A 23302-nucleotide genomic window follows, 5' to 3' on the forward strand; every position below is an offset into this window, starting at 1 on the left:
CCTTTTAGGCATGATTGTCTGCAATAAGATGGCAACAAAGAAAGAGCCCAAAGAAACCCTAAGAAAGCTGGACCACTTGAATAGGTTATCTTTGTTGTGTATGTTGGTAGGAACTAAGTAGGTTTTGTCTGGAAAACATTTTACATTAAGACAAGAGTTTTGCTAACTTTCAGTACACAATATAGTACACATAACTTCTGAAGTACACATTTTCATACAATGTAATTTAACATAAAGAACTGAAGTCACCCCTGTCACTGTCATCTCCTCACAGAAAATGTTAGCGTGTGCACAATAGACAAGGCCTGTGAAAATGAATTGAACCTCAAAAACAAATAGATACCAAATGCAATCAGTTTATTTGTGTGCTTGCTGTGTGTGTGTGTGGGGGGGGGGGGGGGGGGGTATTCTTTGTTCATTTTTACCCCTATGCAAAATAAACTGTTTCCGATATATTTTACTGGCACATATTTGATCTCTTATTTGGATAATGTACTGTAAAGATTCACAGGTATTTATTATTTTCAGGTGATCCGAGATCTCTGTGAGGAATAAATGCCTCTCAAACTCCAACAAATCCTTCAGCCATAGTCACACTATTTAAATACATACTCTTCATTTTATTTAATTTTGAAGAAAAAAACAATCTATGTTGTAAAGATCAAAATTTAAATGGAACCCGTTTTAAATCCATACTGATTTGGATCATTTTATTTGTCATTATGGCCAAAGACTTGGAGGTAAATTTAATCAGCCCTTGTAAGCACGCTATGCTTTGCTATCTTATGCTATGCTATGCCATCCTACGTGTGCAGCACGAGTCAAGAACAGCTCCTTCACAGCCAGGAATGTCTGTTCCACACCAGGTATAAACGAATTTTTTTCACATACAGTTTGGTAATGAATGGAATACTTTTTAAATTTAAAGAGGAGTAGACAGTTGATAGATACTGTAAACCAGATACATTCTTGAACCGGAAACAACCAAACTGGGCTTCAAACAATCTATACTCATAAAGAGGACCTCTGACAAATAGAATGTAGGCTCTGGTATGCTAAAATACATTGCTCTGATCTTGCCATGACATGTACAAATCCATACTCACATTCATACACTCACAAACATAATACACACATTTATTCTTTAATTGTATAAAGGGGTTCACTGTTCCCTGTTTTATCATACTTTTTTGATACACACATTGTTCCCAATTGTATTCCTTTGGTTAGACTGCAGCTACTTTCATTCTACAACTCACCTCTCTTGATCTTGTACCCTCCACCTCTTATCTCTTTTCAGTCCAGCTTCTTTTACCCTATAGCTCTCTTTAGTTCTCTCTGCATGCCCTCCCAATGTGTAACAGTCTCATTGTGTACCTAGTGTTCCCCTACTTCATCCCTGTTCTTTCCTCACTATATAACTACCCTCCTCTGCCCTTAATTCCCTTACCTCCCCCACATACTCTATGTTAGCTCCCTCTCTTCCTCTCCCCCATAAAGATAACTATTGGCCCCTGGAGGTTGCACATACTCCTCACTTTTGTCCCAATCTGTAGCCCACCCTCCTCCTCCTCCTCCTCCATTGGGGTCTATACTGGGCTGACTCATCGCTCCATATTGCCCCACTCCTCCAGAGCGATATAATTCTTCTGTTTCATGAGCTAGTTCATCCTCATCCAGGATGCCACACTTTTCATCACTGGTGGTCTCTGGCTCTGCCCATGCCTGCTTTTCTCCTGAGGCAAAAATACCTGACAGACAGAAAATCACAGGTGCTATGATTAATTTGATTTTGACTTTCTATTTATATTTCAATTTTGCATTGAGTTTCATTTAGGTCGTTAATGTGGTTTCAAAGAGGAAGTATTGTGAAGGTGTTAAGAAGTGTACAGCATGAAATGGATGAGAGGGGAGAAATATAGGAAATACACACCATAGAAGATAACTCCTCCATAATGCACAATGGAGGCTATGAGAAAAACATACTGCCACTCCTCCCTTGTCTGTGGCCAGGAAAGAAATCAATGAAACAAAAGTAAGAGAAAGACAGAGATTAAATGAAAAATATGGAAAAATCAGCCAGAATGAAGAATAATTTACCTACCTGACAAGACAGAAAACACATGATTACTATATAACAGATAACTTATGGATAACAATAGAAATTTAGAAGATGATATTGCATAGGGGCATGATTAGAACATTTTTCTTTGTTTTTTCCTCCTGGGAGGATATCCTGTGTGCTTGCACACATTCTGTGCCTCTGTGTCAAATTAGATTTTGGCTGTACCATTTAAAGGTTAAATGTTTTCATTAATATAGTGTTTAAGAGATGTTGTTCAATGGTGCAGTTCCCTTTAACCAGGTGAAATTGGGTTTGTGTGTACATGTGATATGTTGGCGTGGTGCTCAGTTGTTCCGTACCTTGTGTTTGGTCATAGCACCAACTATGAGAGGGCAAACCATGCCTGATAGAGTACCAACTCCATTGGAGATGCCCATGAGAATACTAGCATATCGAGGAGCGATGTCCAGGTGATTCACATTGAACCCTAGGAAAGGGGGACGGAAATGGAGTTGATGCCATATGGATGACCGTTGGCAGAATACGCATTAATATTGTACAAAAACATGAGCAAGAGACTGATAAGGTACTGCTAAAAGTACTAGCATTTTCATTTATTTTTATTTATGTGGTTGTCTATTATCAGACTAGTATCAAGAATAGTGATTAAGTTACATTGCATCTACATTTATATCACCATGTATCAATTTGAAATAAATCTGCCCAAATTACCCAAAGGTCTGAAGTAGACTAATTCAATGAATGCCTAGCATGAAAGATCAACAAACAGGGGCCACTCCATAAACCTGACTTTAGCACAGTACTTACTCTATGGTCTCATCAGCAAAGTGGGAAGATACCCATAATATAAATATTCAATGTCACACATATAGTGCCATTAATTTGTTTTATTTTCTATTCATTGGACTCATTTTGTTTGGCTTTGCCTGAGCGACAAATGTACATATGTAACTGACATTTAGCCAAACTAGTAATTCAGCTAATGGGAGGACTAGTTGGTTTGTTCAAGATTTTTTATTTTAATTTGATGCACAATTAGTGTATTTTCCCATTTATGAAAGCTAAGTGTTTGGTAAAGGAAATGCACATTTATTTTTAAACAGAAAAAGATACAGCAGAAGCAGTCACATGGTGAAAAAAGCAGATATCAGAAGGCTATATCACTCTGTCTAACCTGAGATAGCAAATCCACTGAAGCCAACAGCCAGGACCAAGAAGGTTATAGCTACACCCTTTGTGTGAGAAAAACCAACAACCAACAATAGAGTGGCTTCCATTCCAAATCCTGAAGAAGAGAAGAATTGGGTGAAAAAGTAAACAAGAGAAAAATGATCAGCTAAATTGCTAAAATACTACTAGAGTAGTAGTATTTTATAGAGTAGGAGGTTAATAGAAGCAGGGACATAGCATCTAATATTGATGTCCAAGCAAAGGGTGCAGAATGCCCTGACCATAGACATCATAATTAGTACAAAGCTACCAAGTGAAGAACAGAAATATCTACTCCTTCAGTGTTTTCATTTGTTTATCATTAAAACAGTACTGCCCTCTTTCTTCCCACAGTCTTTCAGATTCCCTTCTTTTATCCTATCCAATACCTCTTTAGTCAGCTTCACTGAGTTGATTCTGTGTGTAATCATTGATGATATACAGTAGATTGGTATTTCTCCTATAGAGTCACTTTCCTTTCTTATTCTCTCATTTACACTCTTACAACAGCTCTGTTTGTCACCAATTCATCCACATCCTGATCTCCTCCCTGCTTCTCCCTCACCTCCACAGTTCATGAGTTTCCTGACATTGGTGGTGGTCATGATTTGATGTGACCGCAGGTAGTCGGCCAGTTGGCCCCCAATGGGCACAATGATAGTCATCACCAGATGGGGTAGGGCAGACAACAGCCCTACCTTTGAGAGAGAGAGAGAGAGAGAGAGAGAGAGAGCAGTTATGGGGTGGGAATTAAAGGGACCTAAGATTTCACATGATACAGAATTCTTCAATTGCTTTTTTCACTTTTTTCCTAAAATTCTCTACCTCTGTTATTAGTAAGGATATCATATACTGAGCACCACTTAAAAGATTTTCATGGAAAATCGTAGTAGTATCCCCAGCGATATATGGGATACATCTTTGTGTCAAACTCCAAGAAATCATTGAGGAGAGATTTGCTCAAAAACTGTGGGACCTGGTTACCAGAAGGCATTTGGGGCTCTATTTTCCAGGTGGTGCATGGCGTGTTTTCAGCTGTCGTATTGGCAAAATGGTATTTTCGTCATGGATTTTGACATACCTGACCCATTAGTTAATTCTGAGACTCGCCATGTGCCGAAGTGGGAGGGGAGTAATTGGTGGGGCTGTGTCATCAATAAGGCACTTTTTATGCACCTCATCAAAATTGTCAGGTCAGTCAAGTCTGCCATTTGTACCTTTTGCTGCCTGCCTCAGACCACATCTATGGCTTAAAGCGCAGGCCATTAGGGGCAACATAGCTCAGGAGGTAAGAGCGGTTGTCTGGTAGTTGGAGGGTTGCTGGTTCAATCCCCAGCCCTGGGCGTGTCGAAGTGTCCCTGAGCAAGACACCTAACCCCCAATTGCTCCCACTGAGCTGATTGGTACCTTGCATAGCAGCCTTTCACCATTGGCATGTGAGTGTGTGTGTGAATGGTGAGAGGCATCAACTGTAAAGCGCTTTGGATAAAAGCGCTTTGGATAAAAGCACTATATGCATGCAGTCCATTTACCGTTGTACTATGGATTGCAAATTTCAGGAATTTCTCATGTAATGCACACATTACATGACACAGCCTTTTCAAAAGCCACTCAACAATTTTCATGGATCATATGCTGTCTAATTTGACTTTGATATAAATCCCAGAAACAGGAAAAATGCACACTTTGCTCGTTTTGTTCATTGTTTGTTTGTTCTTTTTTTATAAATTTGATTCTGTATTTATTTCTATAAACACAAGTCATCCAAACCTTCTCAGTTCAGTTAAGCCACACCATTGTCATGAATTAACGATGAACTTATAATTATAATTGTAATTGTGCGTTATAATTTTTCTTTCTTTCATTTGAGCAACACCGAGTAATTTTACTGCTGTGGACGTGATCACTGGCATTGTATGATCTTCCCTGGTTTTATTTTGTTTAATAAAATTTCAAGATACTGTTGCCAGAATTTCTTATTTATAGCATAGCATGTTTAATGGGACATTAACTAAGGTTTAATGGGAAATTAAAACTGGCCCATAATAAACATTTAGGCAATGTTTTCATTCATACGGAAGAAAATTTGAACAATCAAGCTAAACTACGAAGATACTGGATTATACTTTCAAAAACCATCTGTAATTTTTTGCAGTAATTCATTCAATCAGATGCTGCCAGCTGACTCCATCTGCTTCGTTTGACGTATATAGCAACAGTCCACTAAGAAGGGTAGGACCTTTTGCTAATGGTCAGTTGGTGATTCAGCTAGCCGCAGGATGGCTCAGAAAAAACTTTCCGAAATTGAAAGTGAAGAGAAAACTGGGGAGCACAAACAAACAGCTTATTATACGATGAAAAGCAGTAAGTTATCAATGTTTGGAATTAAAATCTCATTTTCACCATGATCTTTCTATTGTTATTTTAATTATCTGATTTTCACCCAGATATTTGCATTAGACTGTTTTTTTAACAGATTTTCACCAATTTTGTAATATTCGAAATAAACACTGATAAATTGGTATGGAATAAGATTTTTGCGAAAAATAAAAACCAAAAACCCAGACTTGTTCCCATGTGCACCATGCATTTTGTGCTGTGTCCTCCTGGCCTCTGGTCCCAAAAATACCAACATTCACTAGCCACGCCCAGTGCACATACACGCCGCACCATGCAACATTGATCCTAGAAAATAGAGTCCTTCATCAATAGATGTCATGCTATTTAGTCTCCCAGACACAGACTAATACTAATGAAGACCAGCATTAGACAATGTTGATCTCTTCTCTATATTACCTTGCTGATCTCAAAGCCAAACACTTCCTCAAAGTACGCCGGTTGACTAATTAGTAGCAGGTAGAAGGTCCAGCTACGGCAGAAATTGGCCACAATAATGGCATAAACTGGCATGGAGGTGAAGAACTTTTTCCAAGGGGTGTTGAATTTCTGTAAGGAAAAATAATAAGAGAACACATGTATTCTGTATAATGGTAAACTGCTCATCCTCTCTGCAGCATTTGACCACCACATCCTGCAGACCACCTTTGGGATCAGCAACACATCTCTCAACTGCTTTGCTTCCTACCTCGATGGTCATACCTTCCATTACATTACAGGCACTTAGCAGACAACTTACACAACATTTTACATGGCATTTACAGGTTAAACACTTTGCTGAAGTGAACAACAGCAGTAACTTACCCGGGAATCAAACCTGCAACCTTTAGGTTACAAGAGCAGTCTCTTACCCATTATACTATACTGCCACCTTCTGTGTCTTGCTGGTGATATCGCCATTTGTATTCCTGAAACTTACCCTGATGTTCTCCACTTTTGTAAGTCACTTAGCTTTTGCTAAGTGATTGTAACATAATTTTAAATCACAGGACATGATCACAATACAGTAAACAATAGTTGGCTGTACAATACAACATCTTAAGACTGTCAGATTGAAGAAAAGGCAACTACAGTTTCTTTGCAGATGCTACATTCTTTTCAATGAGCTCTACTGTACTAGCATACAACATGTCCTCTAAAGCCTGATTTATACTTTGTCGCATGATCATTTTGACAAGTGTCGTGTGACAAAAATGAAATAGTCGCACAACATTTTGCATTTATACTTCAGCAAAGGCCTCTGGGGAGGCTTCTGTTGTCTCTATGGTAGCCAAACTGCTGATGTTTACATATCCGAAAACATGGCAGCACCCGGTGAAATTACTGAGAAATGGGGAAAATAAATGGTCTGACACTGAAAAGGTGTAGTGCTACACTTTTTTCCATTGGAAATAAGTCATTTTTGTCATACGACAACTTGTCAAAAACGTCATGCGACAAAGTATCAGGCTTAAGAGTGAGGATGAGAGGAGGTGTACAAAGATTGGGCTAGAACTGTGCACCTGGAGGGGGTTCACCAGGCCTGCTGACTCCCCAATGCTCTCCTCTATATATTTCCTTTCCTCATCTGTGATGGTAGGATGGGCTGCTGGACTCTCATATGACACCAGGACCCAGAACAGGTACCAGCAAATCCCAAAACTGCCTGGGAGAGGGAGGGAGAGGGGGAGAGAAGAAGGGCAAAGAGAAAGAAGCGGTATGTAAGATGGAAGATGATGGACAGAATACAAGAGAGGTGAACAGAAGAAAGAAAGGGACATAATAAGCGCCAAAAGACAGAACACAGATTAGTCAGGATTAAATGCATATAACACCATAAATAAACACAGTTTATGTAAGACTGACATCTGTTAATATCATTTTATGTATGATACTGCTACTGAATATTTTTTACTTTTAAATAAACACTGTATTTGCATGACAGTGAGCCAAGCCATCTTATGCAGGCCGTATTTAAACAGATACAGTATATTAAAGCGGATGAATTATGAGAATTAAATTTTCCATGCACAGGTTTAACATATCAAAGTGACTATGTTAGAGGAAAAAGTGAATTAATTAATATGTGCTTGCTTAATGCAAGTTATATCTTTTTTATTTCTTAATGCTTAATGCAAGTTTATCTTTTTTAATTGCTGTGACCTTTATCCATGGTGCTCCAGCTGACAGAGAACTAAGGACTTTCAGGCCAATTAAGCGACTACAAAGTCATGGCTTGACAGTGAAAGACTGATACTTCAATGGATCAATTTTGAGAAACTGAGATCATTGCACTTTGAGGACTATAACTAGTGGATGTTCTTTGGTTTGGAAACCTACCATATATATCAAAACAGATGCTTTCTCTTTATCAGAGCAATCTGGATAAATATGGAGGAATGCAGTTTATTGTGATCGTTTAATAGTCACTTGGAATGATTGAAGATGGACTGGGGTGACTAACCGTAGACATAGAACACTGAAGACCAGCCGGTGTACTGGACCAGCATTCCTGCTAATGGCATGGCTATAACAGCTCCTGCATAGGAACCTTGAGACACAGATAAGTCCAAAAATGTCAATTGGATAGTATGAACAACAATACAGAGAGACCTACAGCACAAAAACAGCAGAGCCTGTGGTATTGACTATACAATACTAGTTATTAAAGTAGCAGCACTGTGTTAGCACATAGTACCACTCCACATTGGCCACATTACATTACATTACATTACATTACAGGCATTTAGCAGACGCTCTTTCCCAGAGCGACTTACACAACTTTTCACATAGCATTTTACATTGTATCCATTTATACAGCTGGATATGTACTGAAGCAATTCAGGTTAAGTACCTTGCTCAAGGGTACAACGGCAGTGTCCTACCCAGGAATCAAACCTATGACCTTTCAGTTACAAGCCCAGTTCCAAACTCACTGTGCTACACTGCCGCCCGCACATACACACTGCAGATAAATATGGTAGTCAAAAGCACTGGCAGTGTGTACATGGCCATTATAACTATTAGCATAATTAGCCGCAGAAAAAAAACCCAACATTTAATCTGGAAACCTACATAGCAAATTATTGATGACTCACCACAAAATGCTGTCGTCGCCAGTCGACTTCTTTCAAGAGGGGGCGCCCATTTGGCCCAGATTCCATGGCAGGCTGGGTATGACACACCCTAAGAAAGAGGGAAGTGGGGCACAGAAAACAAGTGTCACTGAAGGAGCATCTCACCCTTGACCACTGATAAAGACTGGGAAATGAAATCCTGCCTGACACAGTTACATAGTGATAATGAGGCGAAAGGGCAGAGAATGGCTGCAGGTTTGTGTCAACGTTACATGTTAAATCCCATCCAGATGCACAGGATACAGAGTTGATGCACCTCAAGGTCAGCACACGCTGGACACCGAGCAGACAACAGACTCAGGATAGTACGGTACCTCCACAAGTCCCTGACATATCCTGACTATGATGACACAGCCAAAGTGAATTCGTGCTGCTGATGGGATCAACATGTTGAGGGTGGAGGTGGCCACTATAGCGAACCCAAACACTCTGAGAGAGAGGAAAGAGAACAGGGGAGAGACAGAAGGATAATAAGAAATGATAGGTGTGATAATGCAGTGAGTAGAATAAAGACCTAATGATGACAGTGAAATTTTGCTTACCTGTTGGCAGCAAATTTCTGACAGATGAACCCGCCAGGTATTTGGGTAACAATGTATCCCCAGAAGAAAGAGCCATGTATCATCCCCACTGTCTCAGGATCCCATGCGAATTGTGCATTCTGTACAGAGAAATTCAACTGAATCAGAACTTCTGGCCAAGAGAGATTATACATTACAACACGAGCAGAGCCGAATGTAAAAAAGAAAGTGAATTTCACTAACTCAAGAACTGGGCTTTCTGCAAAGTGAACTGAAGCAGTCCACTCCTGATGCATATACTGATCTCTGGTGCTTAATTTACTGGGTAATACTGCACACATTGGTCATTCTTAAGCAGTATCATGACATCTCCACTCTGACACTTGACAATATTTCCTTTACCCTCCACTTTCTGCCTTTTCAGTAAATGACTTGTTTCTCACTGATGGAAGGGAGAGAGACAAAGACTAATCTGTTCCTTCTGAAAAAGAACAATCATTGATAGAACCATCATTCACTTCATTTGTGACTGACATTTTTGTCAGTCCCGCTTTTGTGGTGTTTGTTTATGCAGGGTCACTTCTGTGCACTCAACTTTATTTCATATATATACACAAGATTATATGCACAGGCATAATTAAATTCCAGTTAAAACAGTGCTTTAACATATTTTACAAATACTTTTTCACATTTAATGAGAAAATATTCATAGGGTTTTACTGAGTACTTGAAACATGTATGCAGCATCTATGGTGACCCATTGCTAACTGATAACTGATACTAGGTTGGTAACATTATATATAGGCTAGGAAGTATGCCTTTTACAACCATCAATATGACTCTTTTTGTATCTTATGTGTTACAATGCTTCTTGTATATTTTCACAATATACCATGTCATTTTACTTGTGAGCTTTAAACAAAAATATAACAGAGCTTTAAACAAAAATATTGTGGATTTAAAAATTACTCAAATGGACACTAGTACTGCTGTCAGTAACTCCCAACCCAGTTTTTTTCACATTGGACTTACCACCAACACGTGCTTGTTCCCTTTCACGACTGTGTGGTTGTTGACCATGCTGACGATGGCCACTCCCAGGTTGCAGCGGATGCCGAAGGAGATGCAGAAGCCGATGCCAGAGAGGATGGCGATGATGTAGCGCCGTGGCAGGCCAAAGCAGGTGCAGTCCACCACAGGGAGCTCCTTCTCCTCGACAAGCTCAGGCCGCCCTTCAGCTGACAGCTCGATCGTCTCGCCATTTGCCTGACGCTTCTCCAACACCCTGGAGGAAAGAGAAGTTCAGCACTTGTGCTCAGTGATTTGCTGGATATCAGGAATGGTGGAGTAGATGGCTTGAGACAGTTAAAGTGTAGCATACACAGATGAAATGTGAGATAAATAAAAGCGAGTACTTCCGAAATATAAAGTTTGTAGAATTTACAATTTTGCAATTTAGTAATTTAGCAGATGCTTTTAGCCAAAGAGATTTATTTATTTAGTGCCGCAAAATAGAACAAAGAAGATAATATGTGCGTTTGCTCAATCAGATGAGGAGAACAGATGCAGCTAATGTAGCCACCCATGTGATATTTTGGACCAACTGAAAACAATCTCCACATTTACATTGGTGGGAGGACTGCAAACATCTCGGCTAGTTCAGCCAGTGGGAATGTGCACACTGTGGTAGCCAAAGTCAACGTGGAGTTTTGTTTTCTCCACGTCATTTTACATCGTTGAGTTCATACGAATTAGCCGAAGTTAGTTTCCGCAGCAAGTATACTCCCAGCTGAATTGTTACACTTCTTCTTAATGCTAAGCACCCTATCACATCGTCCCCACATGTTTGTCTTACTTTCCACTGACTGCTGATCACCCACTCTTTCCTGTCTACTGGTAGGCATTTGCAGTCCTTCTCAGAACTTAAACCTTAATTGCTCTGTGCAAACCAACATGATTTCTCCGTGCTTTCCATGATTTCACTGTGCTAGGTATGTTTATGCCCTTCCCATCAACTGCCTCACAGCACGAATGTGGGCAGTATCAATCCCGCCCTTTCAGTACGGTAATGACCAGTGGCATTTCACCTTTCCGGACAAGGTTACCCTCAGTCTGTCCTGAAACAGAATTCTGAGACAGAGTAAGCCCTTGCATAGGACTGTACTGTGGATATGGCAGCTGATTTACTCTTTTGCTGCAGTTTGCCAAGATGTACCTAAAAGAGCCGGCAGAGTTCTGGAAAAAGGCCATGTGGACAGATGAGACCAAGATTCACTTGTATCAAAGTGACAGCAAGAAAAAAGCATGGAGGCCGAAAGGAACTGTCCAAGAACTAAAACGCCCTTAACTGTGAATTATGGTAGGGGTGTGATGGTTTGCACATGTATGGGTGCCACAGGTACTGTCTCATTTGTCTTCATTGATGTTGTAACTTCTGATAGCAGCTGCAGAATGAATTCTGAAGTGTACAGAAGCATCTTAGCTACTCAAGTTCAACTTAATGCTTCCAAACTTACTGGACAGTTTTTAAAAGCCAAAAATTCTTGACTGTCCCAGTCATTCACCCAAACGGAATTCAAGTGAGCATGCGTTTTTATGCTAAAGAGAAAACTTAAGGCAAGTAACCCCCAAAACAAGCAGGAACTGCAGATGGCTGCAGTACAGACCTGGCAGAGTATTACCATAGAAGATGATTAGCACCTAATAATGCCTATGGGTCACACACTTCAAGCAGTCATTACAGGCAAAGGTATGCAACAAAGTACTAAACATGAATGATTTCATTTACATAACATGAATATGTCCCCATTATGGTGACCTGAAATGGCGGGGGGGGGGGGGGGGGGGGGGGTGTATAAAAAGTGCTATGATTTCTGAAAACAAAGCTGAAATCCAAAATCTAAAATTGTGGGGTACAGGGACAAATAAATAAAAACTGTCTTGGTCCCAAACATTATCGAGGTCACTGTATATACAATCCATGTACTGGTCGCAACTTTGTCATCCTTTTTATTTAAAGGAAGAATTAGTGGACGCTGCTTTCATAGATTTTCATGATCAGTGCAATGGCATTTATTTCAGACTCAAACACAGCAGGAGGTAACATCAGAAGCACATCTTTCTCAGTGCAGATATTCACATTTCATGCCAAGTCATGTAAGATGATGCTTTATGTCAGCAGATTAAGAAGTGGACTCCATGCATGCTGCTACCTTTGAACTATGGCAGTGTACCGAGGTGTAATTGCCGGGGCTGTCATGTGGTGAAGGGTCCTGCTGGCATCCACCTGAGTTTGCGCAGCAGAGCCACATCAATCAGTGGTCTAATGGCAGGCCGCCTGTGCCCTTACTGCACGCTCTTCGCCTCATTCGCTCACCTCACTGGGTAACTGGATCACTGTGCCTGACTTGCAACAAACTGTGGCTGTGTCTGCCTCCCCTCCTAAAAAAATATCAAATAGGAATATGCCTGTGTGCAGGTCATGTGGGCACCAGGAACACATGCTATGGCCATACGTTACTGGGTCTAGATAGGAACCCTGCTGGGAAGTGTGGGGGTGGAGGAGGGAGATGCCGCAGTCATTGCTGTTATACATTTGCGGCAAACGCAGCACCTCACCCATGTTGTAACAGCCAGGGTTGTGCAGCCATGTTAATTGATTCCACACACTGAGTGTCCCACTGGAGGAAATCAGGCCACTTGATTAAGTAATTATGTATGCTCACACATGTACTGCTCACACGCATCCAGTGTGCAATGTTCTGCAGTGATGTCCCATCCACTGAGAGGATGTTTTTCTTACAGATCTTCCAACCATTTCCGCTGAAGGCACAGACAACCTGAGTTGTTAGAGTGGCGGTTTCTGTTCCTCATTTCTAAATTGTTAATCCGGGGTGGAGCTGTCACTTTTCCCAAAAAATGAGTTTGAATGAATCATATAAATAAGAGAAATTTGTTCAAATTTTCTACCGTCCAAATATTAATGAAATGTTTCCGAAATGTATCATTATTATGGGCCAGTTTTAATTTCCCATTAATTCATGAACTAAACCTAAAAAACACCTTTTAAAAACACCTTTTAAAAATGTCTGAGTTATTCTCCTCATTAACCTATACGGATGTGCAAATAACACATCAGTATAGGATAATGATAACTCAGACATTCTTGGACCTTGATCAAATATTAATAGCTTTCATTGAGGATAAATTATTCATTTGACTCCCCTCCCACTGTTTTTGTTTTTTCCCCTCATTTTCAGTTCCGTCTCTCATATATTATTCCAGAGGACACTTCTGAAGAGTTAGGAATAGTCATTGATGCGCCAATCTAGTGTAGGTGAAAATTATGGAAATAAAATATTACCATAGTTTTTCTGTTTATCTTTTCACTCTTTTTGAGGCTACTTCATTTCCCATCCCCCTCTTTCCTGTTTCTCCTTCTGCTGTTTTACGGTGTCTTGCTCAGTCTGCACCTAAAGCAGATCCTTTTTAATCCCCTCGTCTTTCTCTGTCCCTCAGTAAATCACTTGTAACACGCGATCAGTGCAAGTCGAAGACAGGAGGGTGAGGGGGTCCACACAAAAAACATACTTTCATAGTACAGTTTTTCACCTGACACTGCACCAATGCTCAGACAAAAGGCAAAGCACTGTAAACTACCTGATTAAACATAGCTTAGGAAACAGAGATAACAGAAAAGAGCAGACAAACACTGACCTGATCGAGACAACATAACCTTTTCAGCGAATGCATGACATGTCCTAAGCCTGTAAAGTCATGCACTACAACTGCGAGATTAAATGGACAGCACTGATATCCAGGGCTGCAAATTGACTGCCAAAGGAAACAAGGATCAAAGCTGTCTGGATCAAACATGGCTTCCATTTTGAACATTTCAGGGACAGAGAGGACATGAGAGGACAAGCAGTATTGATACGTTTTGATGTATTGATACATTGATACAATATTGAAACAAGCCTGCTTTAGATTCATGCCATCAGCACACTCCACCCCCAATGGAGTATTTTTCCATTGAAACCAAAGACGTGTATCAATTAGTCATTTTCGTTCTTTACGACTATGTGGCATGATGGAGCCAATCATGCAGTTTATATCCAAATATTATATATATCCAGAGCAAATTCTGTGTTTTCTGTCTGTGTTTTTTAAACCACACCAATTGTCTAAATCTCCAGTTATTTAACACAGAGCACAAATATATACAGCATTGCCGCTCACAACCCAGTAAGCACAGCTGCCAGGCAAGCTGTCGAATCAAAACAAACTAAAATAGCACACCATGACATTGTTAACTACCTATGTAGATAATCAGTGAAGCAGAGCTCAGAATGAATGTTCACTACCAAGAAAAAATAATTTCCCCTTTTTTTGTTTTGAAAGAAAAAATACTTTAACTTAGAGAGAAATGTAAGGATAAATGTTGGATGAATCAAGGTCTTTAAGGATCAGTAGATCAAGGTCTTTAAGCATCAGTAGTGATGACAAGAATCTCAAAATCCCAAAAGTGAAGATTCATCAGTCATTAGTTATGTCAGTCATGACTGCATTTAAAATGCTACTTTGGAACAAGCACTGGGTTTTGTATATGTAGTCATAGCTGCCAACAGAAAAGAAACATTTTAAAAATCTAATTCCATTTTGAATCAACCCCAGCCGTAGTTACTCTAGCTATTAATTAATCCATTAAAAAGTAGCTTAACATTCCAAACATCACCTTGTACAGTCCCTACATGTTTCGAAGTAAAATCCCTATGCCATTTTTACAGCGTAAAGAGAGAGTTTAGGCAGAAGTGATAGAATGGCCATTTACAGAATATCTGAATTATTAGTGTCATAAAACACAATCATGGGGCCAACAAAAGCTGCAGGGAAGGTGTTCTGAGGCTCAAGGTCACCTTACACCCCTGCAGTAAGGTGAAGCTTCCTGATGTGGACTAGGTTCCTCTCCTAGACGCTTCCGTTTCCCTCAACGGTCTATTCGTTCATGCAGCGACCAAAGTGATTGCAAGTTTTAAACGACTGGATGAGGAGAGGCCCACTCGGCAGAAACACCCGCCTCTTGCCTCAGATGCAAGACACCAGGACCGTCGCGCTAGGGCTAAAACTCCTGTTGGGGCTGTCCCTTCAAAATGGTGGTGCGCACTGCCATCGCCCCATTACATCAAAAGGGAAAACGGGTTCTAACGTATCTAGACGACTGGCTCATTTTAGCCCCTTCCCAGGAGCTTTCAAACACATGCAGATGCTGACATCCCACCCACATCAAAGAACTGGGGTTCACCATCAATCGTTACAAAGTGTTTTCAGGCTCGAGCTGAATTCACTGTTGGTGACGATGCACCTCTCGGGAGAGAACTGCTCCCCTGCGAGACTGAGTTTGCCAGGTCGCTGCATCAGTGGGATCACGACTGTGCGCCTGTTGAGACTTAACAGCGTTACCAATGCTGTTGGGATCCCGCTGGGTTTGCTACGCCTGAGACCAGTACAACTGTGGCACAGGCGAATGCAATTTGAATACATGAGTGACCACACAAAGCTGTTTTGCATTCCACAGTCATTTGGAAGAGCTCTCTCGCACTGGCAAAATGTCCAGATGCTGAGTGCTGGTCTACCATGGGCGGCATCTCCTCTCATGTTCCTGTGTAGATGCCTCCACCAAGCCTGCAATGGCATGACGACGAGTGGGTTGTAGGACCCTCCTCTGCCTCATATCAATGTGCTGGAGTGCTGGCTTGCATTATAACCTTCTGAACCCCATCTTTGGGGCAAACGTTCTAACGCTCTAAACATGACAAAGCAGCAGTTGTTTATATAAACCAAAAGGGCGACATCAAATGTCCACATCTATACTGGCTGGCAATGAGGACCTGATTGGGCGGGTTCAGTCCCTTTGGGCACTGCACATCCTAGGACAGCTGAACCACAGGGCAGATTTCTTGTCCTGGGGTGGCCCCTCCCCTCTGGAATGGTGTCTTCATCCACTTAAGGTAGCGGAGGTTTGGTCACGCTTTGGAAAACTGTGACCAAAGCATCACAGAGGGCGGGGTCAGTTTATTCACTCCCACCCATTGAGGTTACGTCACACGGCCTGGCGCCTGTTGGGTGTGGCTCACGAATATGGGGTTAAGTGAGGCAGCTATAAACACTGTGTTTATACAAGCTATCCACCCTGTGTTCCGTAGTGGGACATAACGGTGGCATTGAAAGCTTTGTGCAGCCCTCCTTTCGTAGATTGGGAGGCTTTGTCTCTTAAGATGGCGCTGCTTACTGCGCTAGTTTCCACTAAGAGAGTAAGTGATTTATGCAAGGACTGTCTTTCCCTTTCAGGATCTGACAGAGTTGTGCCACAACCAAATCCTGCGATTGCACTTAAGGTTATCACCTCGTCCTTTTGCTCACGTGTTTTGGACCTGGTGGCATTTAAGCCCCCTCTGCATGACAATGAGAAAGACACTGTACTTCATAAACTCTGCCCAGTGCACGCTCTGTCTATGTATGTTTGATCTTCTCAGTCTATTTGACAATCAGGTCAGTTGTTTGTGTGTTATGCTGCTGCTGCTACCCGAGGGAAAGCTGCTACGTCACAAACATTTTCCCACTGGCTCACTGGCACGATTGACTTGGCAGGGTATGGGCATGCCCCCTCTGATGGGGCTCCGTGCCCCCTCTGATCGAGGCTTGGCAGCATCTCAGGCACTTTTTCGGGGGGTAAGCGGGCAGTAAATTTGTACAGGGGCATCTTGGAGTTTGCCACGCGCCTCAACATTTTTTTATCAGCTTGATGCAACAACCCCATCGGTTGCATATGCAGTTTTGAGCTCAGCATCCAACAGGAAGTAGCTGTTGCTTGAACAATTTTTATATAAGAGTCGCCTCTAACTGTGGCTAGAAGCACGCTTATATATATATATAAATATATTGACCATCTCCAGGCTTGGATATTCGGTAGCTGGGTTACATGAACTGAGCACTGGGCGTGGCTGTGGCCCCTCAGTTTGACCTGTCTCCCTTTTTTTACTTTTGGAAAAAGCTGTCTATTGAGTGAGAGCCCCCCCTTGATTGGTCATAACTTCCACTGTCTGTTTTTCTGCATCAGTGGGCTGATGTTGATGACAGAGTGTGGGGAATTTTGTTCCCATATGCATCTTAAAGCTTGCTAATACCGCATAGAACAACGAGTACCCTGGAGTTAGTTCAGTCACAGCACTATTTTCTCAGAGTGAATAAATACGCATATCTGTCTCTGATTCATTAAAATCTACGCCTCGCTGAAAATTGAACACAGTCCCCGAATGGTAGAGAGGAATTCACACATTCTGCATCTAATCCATTTTAGATACAAACAAAAAGCAGTCATCAGGCTAAGATGCACAGGAGACCGAACATTAAAGTGTAACTGGGATACCCAGTCTTGTCACAAAATTATTTTTCAAATATTTTCAAATATTTTTAAATTGGCAGTGACAGATGGATATGTATTGCACATGTACACATAAAATATTTCACTTTTCAACAGTGGAGGTAGTTTTATTATATCAAGCCACCAAGCAAGCTAACTATCAATCTTAAAATAATCAAAATTCTCTGGGAATGTAAATGAATTGTCAACCCAATTAACTGTCCACTTTGGCACATTTAATACAGTGATTCCAGCCTCTCTTGCTGTATCTTAGCCTCCTCCCCCCAATCTGTCACCCCCGGAATAGGATTACAATTACTTACCACTGACAATTAATTTAGTAATACAAAACAGCAAAAGGTGCCAACCTCTTCTTCCCTGTGCACATCAAAATGTGCTGTGGCGTCTCAGTGTAGGGAACCCCCCTTACTTAATGATGTTCATGATGACATGTTCATGTCACCCAAAGCAATGTCATCCTGCTGCATAATCCAGCAAATCAGGCAGTATTTGCTCTATCAGGCCTGTCCACACAAAAATAGAACACAAAAAAGTCATAAAAGGACACTAGCCATGGACAAAGGAAAATACTTAATGGGAAAATGTACCAACTTGAGCAAACACAAGGAATAAGAAACAAACAGAAGAGAAGGAAACTTCACAGAATTAACAGAAACTGAAAATTCACAAAACATAATTTTATAGAGATGTCAGGCTGTAACTTCCAATGAGACTATACATTATGCTTAAATTAATCTGTTCAAATTAATTGTCATCATCATCTGTCCTTCAGATGATATTCTGACTGCAGTATTTTTATATTTGCATATAAGAATTATGAATAAATACAGGTTGAATGGGGTCTATCACATCTGGCCATTTCATTGGAACTTTCCTCTCACAAGAAAGGCTGACACAATGGGGTTGCCAATGGGGAGCCTATAAGTTTCAATGTCACCTAAAGGTAGGGACTGTTCAGTCAGCCAAGATTCCCTTTGCATTGCTCTCTAGCAACCCCTGCTGGTCGATGAGCTGCAGAGGTTAAAGTATGAGCATGGCTGTATATGACTAGGCATTCCAGCTTGGGGTAAAATGTGGGTGTTGGGGGGGGGGGGGGGGGGGGATAAGGCTGGAATACAAGCTGACTCATGCAGTGACTGGGAGGGAGCAGGGAGATTGGTAGGGAACAGGGAGTGATTGAAACTACATTAGCTGTTACCCTTGAGGATCTCAGTTGCGCACATGCACACACACACACACACACCACGCACACACGCGCACACACACACACACACACACAGCGCCATTCATAGCTACAAAGACCTCAAACTCAGCACTAACCAGGCACTACTGCAGTGAGCACAGTTGGGAACAGCAGGACTCACTGGGGAAAGCTGCATCCTGGCAGCATAAACATAATAGTTGTCATTGACAGAGTTCATATTACAGAGTCATATTACAGAACCCAGTGCTTTTCCACCAGCCATTGCAGCCTAAACTCTGGGCTGTTTGCTCATCTTCAAAAAACTGATCCCAGTGCAAGTAAAGTGCTGATCACTCTAAAATGAAAAGGCCAGGATGTGGAACTATGCGCTTTATGTTAACATGCATCCAAAAATAATTTTACTTTGCAGCAACATCTTCCATTGTATGAGGTTGTGCTGTTACCCAAGCAGTCACAGAGATGGAAAGTGACTCAGGAGAGGCGTCTTGCCAGGTGTACCCCAGGTCAGGTGTGAAAGAGTGTTAATGCAGTCTCTCCGCTTTTAAACGGTTTTGTGTTAGCACATTAAATCTGTGTTCATTTTGATATTAACATGTTTTCATAATGGCAAAATGTAATATAGGTAGCAAAATATATGCTTTACATAATCTCATTTAGTAATTCTATTCTCCACGATAATACAATGATGTATATTTTTTGGCCTTTGGGAATCTGTCCATCCATCCATCCATTATCTATACCCGCTTATCCTGGGCAGGGTCACGGGGGGTGCTGGAGCCTATCCCAGCATGCATTGGGTGAGAGACAGGACAGGTCTAATACACCCTGGCCTTGGAAGAAGTCACTCATCTGAGTGAATATTTCTGAAGAAGACAGTATAAACAGCTTTGATTCCTAAGCAGAGGTCATGATCAATTAAAGACTTGATCTGATTTTATATCTAAATACATTCTCAAAATGTACTTATTATTATTCAGTATTATAAATACGTTTTAGGCTGGATTTTGAATAATAAATGTGTCATGTGAAATTGTGGGATGTGACCTCTTGATGGGGGTGGGTTATTTGAGGAAAACTTCAATCAATAGGCCTCAATCAATGGATTATGCTAGATAACTAATGTAGTTATTTTCTACAATCTTCTAGACCTGCTGCTGCCAAAGGTGGCAAGGGAAGACAAGGAGTGGGGGTTACATAGTATTTAACTCCTATATAAAGGAGTCTCCAAATGGCCTTTTGGAAACCCGCGTAGACATAGCTTACAAAAAACTATGCAGAATGCTCAATTTTGGTGGTATTGCCATCACATTTGAACCAGGATTTGCCAAGCACTGTGGCTGTGGCTCCATTGTGTTTCTAAACTCACCAGGCAGACCCATCTGTATCCATTCAAAAAGAACACACTGTGTTAGAGCTTCTTTTACTTTCTTTCCAAAATATTAAGAGTATATCTGACTCTTGGAAAACAAAATCCCAAGGGTTACCTTTCAGAAGAGACTGGGAATACATCTGTAGTCAAAAGGGTTTCAGAATAGTAACCATCTTATTTTGGTCATGCCATATTCAGTGTTTAGAAAGGAGGGCCATTCAGAAGGGGTTAATCCACTACAAAAGACACAAACACACACTTTAATTATAGCTTACATATTACTGTCAGTAATGATATATTGTTTATTACTGTTAGTAATATGTCGATGGTAACCTACATGTGATACGTAAGATGTATGGTAGATGAAATAGCGGCAATAATATGATGCTGCAACATAGTAATGACTAGCTACTGTCTTCTGTCGTTACCAAACATGATGAAGCTTGCTAACTGGCAATATAATTAACAATAGTACACATTTTTGTTATTTTTTTAGTAGTCTTGATGTGCCTAGTGTTTTCCACGATTAGTGATTTCATTGCAGTATCTGGTCTACCCAGCTAATGTGCTCTTGTATCCATACTATGGATACCGTCTATGTTTCCCCACCTTGTCCAAGGACAGAGGATTCTCATCAAAAAGGGGCCACGGAGAGCACAGAAGAGCAAGCAAGTCCACTGCGCTAGTGAGCTAGCAAGCTAATATTGTTCACAGTTGGACAGCAGCTTCCCCAAATCTCTCTTTGACATGAGTTTGGTCAATGCCCCCTTCACCTATGTCGGAGCTCCTGTATCTCCAAATTCTAATTACCCGCTCATTGCTGTTTTTCAAAAATGGGGAAGGGCTGAGGTGTACAGCACCACAAGGTGTACAAAAATGGGGAAGGGTTGAGGTGTAGGGGTGTACAAAAATGGGGAAGGCTTGATGTGATGTGTGTTGAGGCATTACCACCTTTTGCTGCTGATACCTCTGTACATAGATTGCTTTGTCCAGCCACACAGAGAGAATTAATCACTTATACTTAGATCTGTTAAATGAGCTAAATGTTGTTTTGAGGTGGAATTTTCCTTTTAAGTACATGATATAACTTGCTGCTTCTTTTTACACCACAACCCACAAGCCAAGCATGCACAGATATGAGCTGTAAGAAAATGCACAACTTTTGCAGGCAGACCACGACTGTTGTTAGAGAGCAATGAGATGCAAACCCTAGCCAACTAAACCTTGCATTTGGTGCTGGCGCAGTTGGAATTCAATCCAAGATCATGGGGCCCATCCATGCACTAGGACAGTGACTTAACAGGATGAGCCATCTAGCGGCCCCCAAGACATTCATATTTCAGTGAAGCCATGAAACAGTGCTATAAATACTCATCCTTTTCATTTGGGGGTGGTTGCAGCCAGCACAGATACAGCGCTGAGGAAAAAACCAATAACACAATCAGACGATCCCAGGCATTGCCTTACATTGTTCTATTAAAATCACAAATCAAAGAAAGGTGAAGTGTGTGTGTGTGTGTGTGTGTGTGTGTGCTATTTTATTTCACACTTACAGTAATGTTATCCTTTCAATAAAGTAAGTTTTGTACTTCACTTTTTTCTGAGTGCATTCTAAAAGCTGTGAAAGGATGAAAGGACACTATAGCTGTCGCTAGCACCAGAGTACTGTAAAAGATGTATTACAATAGACAGATATTCTAGGTGCACTATGAATGTATGTGTACATAAATCATACAGTGCCCTCCAAAAGTATGGTAACAGTAGAGTGAAATTTGTTATTTCTGCTATATACTTAATGCATTTGGATATAAGATTAAAAGATGAATGTGAGGCAAAAGTGCAGACAATCAGCTTTTGTTTCATGGTATTTACATGTCATACAATTTTACAGAAACAACTGTTTTTCTGTTGAGTCCCCCCATTTCCCCCCTATTTTAGGAGAGCAAATATAATTGGACAGTGGGCTCCTCAGCTGTTTTTTTGTTTTTTGTTTATTGCATCATTAGTGCATACACAAGAAAGCTAACAAAAGGTTGGGTGCTGATTGAATGAATGGAATTAGGATTAGTATGGAACTGGAGTCTGTTTGTGTTGTCTCTCAATATAAAGACCAAATAAGACCAATGCCAGTAAAGCAGGCCATCCTAGGCTGAAAAATCAGAATACATTGATCAGAGCATGGGGAAAACAAACCCTTTATAGACAACAGCATATTTTACTGGAGTCCCTGGGTTTAAGTACCTGGCACAAACACAGGACACAACCCTCATATCAGTATTGCAGAGCTCTTGCCTTTGCAAAGCATATTGTGCTCGTTGCTGTAGGGTGACACATGTAGGCTGCTGACACATATTTGGTGTGTCTGATTCATCTGTTTGATGTATTGTTAGGAAGCAAGTATGGACTGGTGAGCTCAGCAATACCAAAGGACATGACTATGAAAGACTACTCTAGTGGATGACTGAAGAATATTTGTCAACCAGATCAAGAACACACAGAATGTTGGCATAGATGTGTCAAAGATTACCATAAAAAGACTACACCAGTATAACCTCAGATGGTTCTGTCCACTGATAAGCCTCAAGAACAGAATGGCCAGGGAAGAGTTTCCTAAAAAGTATTTTTTTTTAAACTGTAACATAGTCTTATGGACAAATGAGACGAGTATTAATCTGTACCAGTGATGGAAAGAGGAAAGAGTGGATAAAGAAAGGAACTGCTCATGATTCAAAGCACCCTTCATCTGTGAAACATGGTGGAGGTAGTATTAAGGCTTTGGAATGTATGGCTAGACCTGGCTAACTTGTGTTCATTGATGATGTGACTGAAGGATGAATTCTGAAGTGTATAGAAGCACGTTATCTGCACAGTTGTAACCAAATGCTTCAAACTCAATGGATGAAACTTCACCTTGCAACAGGACAATGACCCCAAACATACTGCTAAAGCAACCAAGGAGT

General features: G+C 41.0%; 1 protein-coding gene across 1 annotated transcript in view; it reads right to left on the reverse strand.

The window, feature by feature from the left end:
* Nucleotides 1–1128: 1128 nt before the first annotated feature.
* The window catches only part of LOC118221568 (vesicular glutamate transporter 1-like), a 43004-nt gene continuing 20830 nt past the window's right edge, over nt 1129–23302 (reverse strand). Inside the window, exons 5-16 of the mRNA XM_035406764.1 lie at nt 10362–10614; nt 9351–9469; nt 9123–9237; nt 8770–8857; nt 8136–8222; nt 7195–7337; nt 6092–6241; nt 3861–3993; nt 3261–3371; nt 2425–2552; nt 1934–2003; nt 1129–1751 (exon numbers count right to left, since the gene is read on the reverse strand). Coding sequence (XP_035262655.1) covers nt 1465–1751; nt 1934–2003; nt 2425–2552; nt 3261–3371; nt 3861–3993; nt 6092–6241; nt 7195–7337; nt 8136–8222; nt 8770–8857; nt 9123–9237; nt 9351–9469; nt 10362–10614 — 1684 coding nt within the window. The 3' untranslated portion in view covers nt 1129–1464. The remainder of the gene's footprint in view (nt 1752–1933; nt 2004–2424; nt 2553–3260; nt 3372–3860; nt 3994–6091; nt 6242–7194; nt 7338–8135; nt 8223–8769; nt 8858–9122; nt 9238–9350; nt 9470–10361; nt 10615–23302) is intronic.

Source organism: Anguilla anguilla, chromosome 2, assembly GCF_013347855.1.
Source record: "Anguilla anguilla isolate fAngAng1 chromosome 2, fAngAng1.pri, whole genome shotgun sequence".
In the NCBI taxonomy this organism is placed as follows: Eukaryota; Metazoa; Chordata; class Actinopteri; order Anguilliformes; family Anguillidae; genus Anguilla; species Anguilla anguilla.